A 9,615-nucleotide genomic window follows, 5' to 3' on the forward strand; every position below is an offset into this window, starting at 1 on the left:
ACGTCTCATTGAGTTCGCTGTCGGCGGAATCTGCAACGCCGTTGCTGACCCACAAAATGCTAAGATAGTTTGTGATTGCGGCGGTGTTGCGGCGTTGATTGACTGTCTTTCGAGTCCGGTGAGGAATACGGTCAAGTATGCGATTGCGGGGTTGTATTATTTTGTTAATTTGGTTGATTTGAAAGAGAAGGAAAATGTGGTGGATTTGATTAGTAAGTATTCTCAGGTTGATGGGTTTGCTAATCTTGCTCAGGCTTTGTTGGACAAGATTTCGGAAACATGAATTTCATGTTGAGGTAAATTTTTATCCCTCTTTTACTATTTGGTAGTAATTTCAATGGTTTTATATTGTGTTGAAAGTTTGATTTTGGATTTGAATTTTGTTATAGTTAGTTGAAATTTATGATGATTTTGTGGGTTTAGGATGTTTGAAATTGTGGGATTTTTGTGGGAAGTTTGATGGTGTTGATTTGGTTGATTTCTTTGTGAATTTGATTTCTGGGTATGAATAATTAGGGCTTGTACGTTAACGGTAAAGTAAACCTGATTAGTTTAAGATCGTAAGACAGCTTGGTAAAGGTGGCTTTGCTTATGTCTTTTTGGTCAAAGAAGTTGTTACCGACGCTTCTGCTGCTTCTGGGGGTCTTTCTAATAAGCTTAAAGATCCTTCTTTTCTCTCAGGTTTCTTTCAATCTACTCAATTTTAATTCTTTGCATGTTTAATTGTGATCTTATTCTGAAATGGGGTTTTGGAGGTTGTGGGTGATATTACTTTTGTTTGTGTCAATTGTGTGATTGTAAAGAGAGTCGCGAAGGACAATGATGTAGACGGGATGCGATTCGATCCCATCTCTTGGGTACCACCCCCGAGACTTTAATTAAGGGATTGTGTGAGGTTGATATTGTATGAATTATGGGATTTTGGGGGAGTTTGCTAATTTTTTATTGATTTGAGTTTTGATTTGTGGGTTTATGATTTATGAGGAATTTTGATCTTAATATGGTTAACAATGTACGAGTTGTGTTGAAAGTGTGATTATTTATTATTTTTTGTCTGTTTGATTTTGATTTCTTGATATGTGATGTAAATTGGAAATGAGCTTTGTTTTAGATGATGGGTCTTATGCTATGAAGAAAGTATTGATTCAAAACAACGAGCAGCTGGACTTGGTGAGGGAGGAGATCCGTGTTTCCTCCTTGTTTACACATCCCAATCTGCTTCCCCTTCTTGATCATGCTATCATCAAAGTCAAGGTAATTGACTGCGTTTAGGTCCTTCGCTTTTCCCCTCCCTTGAGCTTTATATATGTTATTAATCCGGAATACAAGGTGTTGAAACTTGAAAGCATGTATGCATGTATATAAATAAGTAAAGTAAAGTATTTTGAAACCACAATTAATTATAAATCCAGTGTAAGGTTTTTCCAATACTTCCTGGAAGCTGCTTTAATCATGTTTGGAAATCGTAATCATGTTTGGAAATCGGAATAGAGTTGGGGAATTCATCATATCTATTGAGCTAGTAGGACTGTTGTTTGGGTAGAAAATGTATTCATTTATATTGTTTAGGAATGGATTTTGTGTGAGTCAATTAATCCTTTGCCAACTGCAACCTTTATAGAGATGCCTCAGGGATGCCAAACTCTATGACACTTATTTTAGTCTTATCTTACTTCTATGCAATTATGCATGGTAACTGTTCCAGAAATTATTCATTAGTGATTCTTCTCTAACCCGTAGACTGCAAAAGTTCTTAATGCTCGTCATCCAAGTTTTGTTGTGCTCTTTTAGTTCTTTTAGTATTACTTGTTCGTCTCTGAAGGAAAACTAATTAAATGTCCGACTATCTGAGAGGTGCTATCTTACGACCCCCTCCTCCTCTCAGTCTCTCTTTATCTTTCGTGGGGTTGTTTGCTCAAAAATAGAATTTATGGGAGTTACTATCGTGTAGTAAACAGGGTTACAGGGTTGTGATCTATTGCCCTCAGATTTAATGTCTGTCATGTGGGATTTAAGAGGAGAAAACATTGGCTCATTGATAGACTAAATTTTCTGGCTTCTTTTAACATCATTTGATGATCTTATCTTATACTCATTCCTTCCTTGGCAGGAGCAGTTGGGCCTGAAAATTTTTATATAGTCATAGGATAAGCACTCTACCCTCTTCAACTCCATTTTTTTCTGTCAAAATTTACATCTATAATCACATCTCAAGTCATGGTTTTACTTTTTTCTACATGTTAGGTCATGATGGTCAGAGTTTTGAACTTCTTGTAATATTTCTATTTTGATTATGGGAACTAATAAATCAAGAATTCCAAGATTCATTTCCTGGACTACGGTGACAGTTTTCTCTTTTAACAAACTGTGAAGTGTTTTCGGGTTTAGAAAGTAACAATCCATATGTAAATCAATGTTGATGTCCATTTCTAGTGTTGTTTCAGAAATTAAAAAGGACGTCTCTATCTTTGGCTAGTGCATGTTGATATGCTTGAGAATTCAAACTTAAAAAGTGTTTTCTTAAACAAATATACGAAGTATAATGCCATCAGTGGGATTGCTTGTTTATTAAATTATTATAGGTTTAATTGTAGGGACTGTTCTGTTCCCTTGATAATTACTAATTGTGTAACTTTTGAGATATTAAGTGTATCCAATGAAAATGAAGTTAAAGGTAAGTAAACAGGCCCATGTGGAATTTTCGGAGCTTTATAGTCTTTCTCAATGTGCAAACAATTGCATGTTCATCACTTCATCAGCTTTCTGTTCTTGCCCTTGGTTGCTGACTTGCTTTATAATAAAGTTGCTGATCATGATTTCAACCTTGTAGCGTTGTAATGTTCTCAGTTTTGCAGATTGTGCATCTGTATATTCATATCTAAAAGTGTCTTTTAATTATTTGTTTGCACTGATTAGGCCACTCAAGAACAATCTTGGAAACATGAAGCGTACCTGTTATTCCCAGTTCATTTGGATGGAACTTTGCTGGACAACTTAACTGCTATGAAATCTAATGAGGAGTTCTTTTCGATTGTGGATGTCCTCCAAATATTTCGTCAGATGAAGTAGAATTGCATTGATTAACAACTTTCTGAGCATATTATAGCAGTTGCCTGAAGATCCTCTGTTCTAGAGAAAACTTGTGGCTTCTTATGTTCTCGTGTTTTCTCGTTCTTTATAATTTTCTTACTATGATGCAAGTGATAGTTTAAATAGTGAATAGCCTTTTTCTTGAGATTCAGCATGAGCATCAATGCTAGAGATTTTGACTTTCTTACTTGGTACAATCTCTACTTTTTTAGATGATATGTTTTGTCTTTTGACACTATCCACAAACTGTACTTTGACTAACTTTTATGGATTATAGTTCAAAAAATACAGTCATGTGGGGTCTTATTAGATTCCTCTTAACTTTTTTATTTATTTATTTTTTTCAAAATATCAACTTTTTGTAATTTTTACTTATTAAAATTAAAGATTTTGTGATTGAACTTTTGCGTTGGCAAACGGGGTTAAAGAAACGTTTCAACTAAAATAGAATGGAAAAAGGAATGAAGTATTAGTTACAAACTGTGCTATTAAACCCTCATTACCTTTTCCTCATTTTCTAATTACCGAACTTGCAAAAACTATAGATTTTATGACCCAATCGACATATTGTGCTGTGCATAGGTTTGTAATTTTGTATTGAAATACATGTTTCTCAGCTTTGTGCAGGACTGAAGCACATGCATCATTTTGATCCTCCATATGCACATAATGATGTCAAACCTGGGAATATTTTAATCACACACAAAAAGGGTCAGGCACCTCGGGCTATATTGATGGACTTCGGAAGTGCCCGTCCTGCTCGAAAGCAAATTCAGTCGCGTGCAGAAGCTTTGCAGCTTCAGGTGCTTTCTTTTTTTTACCAATCATTTTCAATCCCTGTTCTTCTATCAGTTTTTATTTCATGTATATTTTGTTCATATTTCTCATAAGTAGCTGATGTTGAATGAGACCTCTTGTTAGTTTTTTCCCTTGAAGTTCTTACATTGATATGACTTCTTGTGACACTTTGAAGCTTTTAAATCACCTCTAGGGGATCATTGCTCTCATGATCTAACCTTCTTTAATTTTTCCAAAGCTGAATTTATAGGATAACTGAAGTCTAAATTACATCACTAAATCGTCTTTTGTCTTCTTGCTGAGGCAACTGTCTTTATTTCTTTGAAGTTGACCATTGAATTGTTCATATTATTCCATGAGTTGTAACTTTATATATTAAAATTTTCGAGCACCTCCTGGGTCCTGGCTTTATGCTGAAGTGGGATGATTTTATGATGTCAATGTTTCCATTTAATCAAATTAACCTTTGGAGCTGTCTAGTAAATGTGCATTAGTGTCTTTTTTGGGAATATCAGTAGGCATAGTAGCCCAATCTAAAGGTGCTCATATGATATGTTACAAATGGAATGTAGTAGATCATGGCATCAAGCTAAAGCAAGAAGCCAAGCTAACCTATACAACTATCTGGAGTTAGGCTATTTAGAGTAGACCCTTGACCAAATTCATGCTTGTCTCAAATTGTCTAATATGAACATTTTGTGCTGTGTAACAGCATAAGCTATTGAGTTTTCAAACATTTGAAACATAAGAGAAGAGCTTCTTAAAGAGTGGAGTTATCTACTAGATTTACCTCCTTGTGGCAACAAAATATCAAGAAATTAATCTCTATTCTAGTTCTTTTGCATCTTCCATTATGTCCCCAACAAAATAGTTCCATAAATGTTGTATACCTTGTATTGTCCTTCTGAGTATGAAACCTCATAATTTCCCGTACTTGTTAAAGTATCAGAGGCACTTGTTTCTCCGTTTTATAATCTAGTATGCTTGCATGAGAGGCAGGGTTGCTACTATTTTGCTGTCTAGTAATGGTGGAATGCCCTTTCTGATTGGATCTGGTGATAAAAAAATTTCATCTATATAATCATTATAGCTAGGTTTATAAACATCATCTTATGTAGTGTATTTGTCTGCATACATAAGGGTTATGATAAGGGATGAGATGTGGTTGGACTAGGACTAGGTTCTCTGTTCTTATAATTCTGTTCTTGATTTTACTTAAAAAATTGGGATACATTTTGCAGGATTGGGCAGCTGAACACTGTTCTGCCCCTTTTCGTGCTCCTGAGTTGTGGGATTGTCCAAGTCAGTGCAATATCGATGAAAGAACTGATATATGGTCACTAGGATGCACATTGTACGCAATAATGTAAGTACCATTTTTAACACACAGTTTTGGCCTTCACTGTGAAGATCATAATGTGACTCATTCACCAATATCTTTACTTTGATTACTATATTGCAACTTGCTCTGTCTGGTTTCTGTTAATTTTATGGAGTAAAGTTTCCTTTTAGATCCTGTTGCATCAAATTTCCGCTAGATTTCATTGCGTTTGTGATTCTACAGAGTACCTTTACAATTACAATGTAGGAATAACCCGATAAAAAAGTGGGAAAATGAGAGAGAAATCCTACTGATTGAATATTTTTGAGTAACCGAGTAAATGGATTTTGAATGATAATATGTTTAGCAAAAAGAAACATCTTTTGTCACATCACCTATGTTGCTATTTGCAGGTATGGTGTCTCGCCCTTTGAGTATGCGTTGGGAGAATCTGGTGGAAGCCTACAATTGGCCATTGTAAATGTTCAGATAAAATGGCCAGCCGGACCAAAGCCGCCATATCCTGATACACTTCACCAATTTGTGACATGGATGCTTCAGCCTCAAGCTGCTGTTCAATCACGCATTGATGATATCATCATTCATGTTGACAAGTTGATATCCAAGTACTCTGATTAGCTCCGAACATCTATTGGCGGCCATCAAACTCAAACTTGTATGCACAGGTGTATCTTGAAGGATTTTTATACAAATTATTCTGGTCATAGACACACATTACAGTTTAGTAAATTCTGTGTTTGACAAAGGGTTATCAATCGCGCTTATTTACTTTGTCTAATACTTCGTGTAAGTTAGTATTTATATAGATAATTTTTTTGGCGATAGATGTTTTTGTGTAGTAGATTCAGTGTCATTTGTAAACGTTATGTTTTGTTTTACTAGTACTAGTCTGTTACAGTATACTGAAGTTTATATAGTAGTAAAAGGTATTGCTTGGACAATGGCATCACTCAAACTACAGTATTTTATTTTGACATAGGCTTGATTTGCAAAAGGTTTACTGATTACAAATACACACTAAGCCAAAATGAAACAGTAGGATCATTAAGGATCCTTACATAATTTACAAAACAACTCAAGTACACATTACTAAAAGCATTAGTCGTCTCTCGGATCTTGATTGGTAGAATAACCTTGCTGACGACACTGAATAGGTGTTAGCAAGGTTTCCTTACGGATGATGATGAAGTTGATATTGGGACTGTAAACACAAATTTTAAATTTCCAAATTTAGATTTAAAACAAATGCAACAAAGTGTTAATTTTAGTTTGGCTTCAAAAAAAAAAAAAAAAAGTGTTAATTTTAGTAATTTGAGAATTTCTGAGTACAATCTCTAATTTGCTCCTCTGATTCAATCTCCACTTTAGCTTTGACTTGTTTTATGGGCTGACTTGATTCTCGAACGAGGGTCGTCGAGATTTGATCACGATCGAAGATAGTTGATGCAAAACTTTGACTCGGGTTTTGATTGAGGGCCGACGAGGCTTGATCTCTATCAATGACTATTTGATGTAGAGGTTGAATTGGTAACTTGCGATGTGCTGCTTCATGTTTCAAAGTTCTTCTTTCCTTCGTGTTGAGGCTGTCGAGGCTTGATCTCTTCCACGGGTGATCTAAAATAGAACGACACGTCGAATGCTTGTTGTTCTCTGGAGAGGTTTAGAATATTTGAGAGGTTTTTCTCTGTATTTTGATGCTACTTGTTTTCCTCCTCTCTTCCCTAAATGAAATAGAGAGAGCTCTATTTATAGAGTGAGTGACTCTTAGGGTTAGGGTTTAATTTGATGTACATGGAGTTGGGCTTTTGACTTGGTAATCTTTACTCATATTCGTAGCTTAACCCATTTTAGTAGGTTTTTGCTATTAAATGAACAATTTAATTAAAATAATTAAAATGGGCTAATTTAATATATTTTACCCAAAATAATTAAATTTAATTAATAGTCAAATCAACCTAGGTCAATATATTGACTTTTGACCCGTATAAGATCCGATGTGGCACTTACATAAAAGTTTCGTACCTTTAGGGACCAAGATTGTTAGGATCGGGATCCTACTTTGGATCAATGAGGGGGGATGAGATCGAATTGATAGAATCGGATCGTAGGATCGTAAGATCCTACTTAATAACGAATAATATTATATATTATGCTATAAATTGACTTAAAAACATTTCTTTTAAGGGGTTTCAATGCTAAAAGACATTGGTTTGGTTAAGAAAGGTCGATCTTTATTTAGCTTTGTCTGTATGGTAGTTAGAAGATTAATAACACAAGTTTAAATTAATAAATTATGTGCAAATTTGTCAAGAATGAGACCTTAACTATGACAATTGCAAGTTGTCAATTGATAAAATCGTATTAATGTCTCGGATTCGCTAATTTATTAGCGATAATTATTGAATACATTAAATTTAGGTGCATATAACCTAATGAGTAATAAAAAAATATGTCAAAATAAATCAAAGTCTCATATTATAGTAAAATGTTGGATCGGATCGTAGGATCGTAATAAAATCGTAGGATCGTGTTGAGATCCTACCACCCATAATTAATATTGGAGTAGGATCGTAAGATCCTACAAACTTTAAGATCCTACCAAAGATCCGGATCGATCACACAATTTTGGATCGGAAAATCGTAGGATTGTAAGTTCCGGATCAGGATTTTTACAAAACAATGAGATGCTCCCTTGAAAACTTGTGGAACTTGGAAGTTATATTCATGTGAATGAATACTCAAGATATGTAAAGTGGATTTATTTCATACTTATAGGTTATAATAAAATACACTTCCGAAATATTAAAATTGAGTAAATAAGAATTTTATTTTTTGAATTTATTAGTCTTGTTAAAATAAAATGAATATTAACTGAAATAAGTAAAATTTAGGTGAACAAAAACAAGCCCTAAATATAAATCAGGTTAATAAAACAAACCTTATTTGAAAAAAAAAAACAGAAAATTTAACAACAACAAACCAACCTTTGTCCCATTCTCCCAAAATAGACCAACCTTTAAATCTTCCAAAAATAAACAGAAGTTTGCATTTTTTCTCTCAAAATGAACCAAGCAGGTCACCCTACTTGTTATATTAGGTAAAAATCCACTTGTCATTAAATAAATGGTCAAGTTTTTTTTTTTTTTTTTTTTTTTTTTTTTTTTTTTAATTTTTGATAATCTTTACAAAAAAAAGAAATATAAAAAATAAAATAAAATACAAAAACCCAAAATCACCCTTTCCCACCACTACCAGCCCTCCTCCCCAACCGGCCACCCTCGTAACCTTCACCACCATCACTTCCACCTACTACACCACCATCTATGTACACTGCCAGCAACAACTACCATAGAAACCAACATACCGACCACCAAACCCAAAATCATCTTCTTCACTCTCACTCTCATTTTACACTCAAATATACCTTTTCTCTGATAATTGAAAAAACCCAGATTCTGAAATTCGGGTTTGAATCATCCATTGAAAAGGGTATATTGAGATCTTTGAAGAAGTGCAACAATGGCGGTTGCTGAGAGAGGAGGAAGAGGTGGATCCGGGTCGGGTTTGATGGGTATACGAAGCATAATGTCATACCCGATCTTCTGTCATTTTCTCTCTCCTCTTCCTTGCTAGTCTTAAACTCTTCTTCACATCTTCTTCTTATCCATCTTCTTCAGATCCTGTATGTTTTCTTTACTCTTGAATTTTGCTGCCTTTTTTTTATTGTTCTTATTGATTTTATGATTTATGATGCTGTTTTTCAATCTTCCAATTCTTCTTTTTGTTTACATCAATTTCACACTTTTTTTCCTATTTAGGGATTGTCGGTTTGGGGGTTTCATGGGGAGCGGGGTGTGGTTGGAAAATGCAGTGAAAAGGGGAGGGGGAATGGTGGCCGAAAAGGGGATGGTCGAAAATGGGAGGGGAATCCGTGAAGGGGGAAGGGGAGTGGTGGCCGGAGAGGTGGAGGAGGGGGGTGGCTGGCAGCGGGGTGAGGGGAAAATGGTCTTTTTTTTATTTGTATTTTTTTTAATTATTTTGTTAATTTGTAAAAAATAATTAAAGGTCTTTAATGAAAAAAAATAATTAAAGGAAAATTAAAAAAATGACCGGTTGTACAGGTTACTGGTCATTTGGGTTCTTTTTGGGAGAAAAAAATGCACATTTCTGTTTATTTTGGGAAGATTTAAAGGTTGGAGCATTTTGAGAGATTGGGGTAAAGGTTAGTTTGTTGTTAAATTTTCCAAAAAATAAAAAAAACTTAAATTGACCTCGAACCCGAACCCGAACCATACCCTTCGTTCAATCTAGCCAACCCAAATGTAAAACCTCCCTCCTAAAACCAACCTCTCAACTGAATGAAACAAATCAAACAATAAAAAAAA

The 9,615-nt window shown here is 34.7% G+C and overlaps 1 protein-coding gene across 3 annotated transcripts; it reads left to right on the plus strand.

Moving 5' to 3' along the window:
* Nucleotides 1-6,185, plus strand: LOC110695648 (serine/threonine-protein kinase 16-like). 3 transcript variants are annotated; one of them, XM_021872862.1, is made up of 7 exons: nucleotides 1-135; nucleotides 254-296; nucleotides 1,112-1,254; nucleotides 2,917-3,060; nucleotides 3,708-3,893; nucleotides 5,130-5,254; nucleotides 5,623-6,185. In XM_021872862.1, the coding sequence occupies exons 3-7, from the start codon at nucleotides 1,129-1,131 to the stop codon at nucleotides 5,846-5,848; spliced, it is 807 nt and encodes a 268-aa protein (XP_021728554.1). In that variant the 5' UTR covers nucleotides 1-135; nucleotides 254-296; nucleotides 1,112-1,128; the 3' UTR covers nucleotides 5,849-6,185. The 3 variants fall into 3 exon arrangements, with proteins under 3 accessions (XP_021728554.1, XP_021728553.1, XP_021728552.1); XM_021872861.1 differs by having other exon boundaries at nucleotides 43-135; nucleotides 227-296; XM_021872860.1 differs by lacking the exon at nucleotides 1-135 and having other exon boundaries at nucleotides 163-296.
* Nucleotides 6,186-9,615: the final 3,430 nt, after the last annotated feature.

Source organism: Chenopodium quinoa, unplaced genomic scaffold (assembly GCF_001683475.1).
Source record: "Chenopodium quinoa cultivar QQ74 unplaced genomic scaffold, ASM168347v1, whole genome shotgun sequence".
In the NCBI taxonomy this organism is placed as follows: domain Eukaryota; kingdom Viridiplantae; phylum Streptophyta; class Magnoliopsida; order Caryophyllales; family Amaranthaceae; genus Chenopodium; species Chenopodium quinoa.

Excerpts from the sequence above, each read along its gene's own strand:
- LOC110695648 (XM_021872862.1), top strand. The coding sequence starts at position 1,129 with ATGAAGAAAGTATTGATTCAAAACAACGAGCAGCTGGACTTGGTGAGG. Across the intron at positions 1,255-2,916 it reads ATGCTATCATCAAAGTCAAG|GCCACTCAAGAACAATCTTG; the intron begins GTAATTGACTGC and ends TGCACTGATTAG. Across the intron at positions 3,061-3,707 it reads TCCTCCAAATATTTCGTCAG|CTTTGTGCAGGACTGAAGCA; the intron begins ATGAAGTAGAAT and ends CATGTTTCTCAG.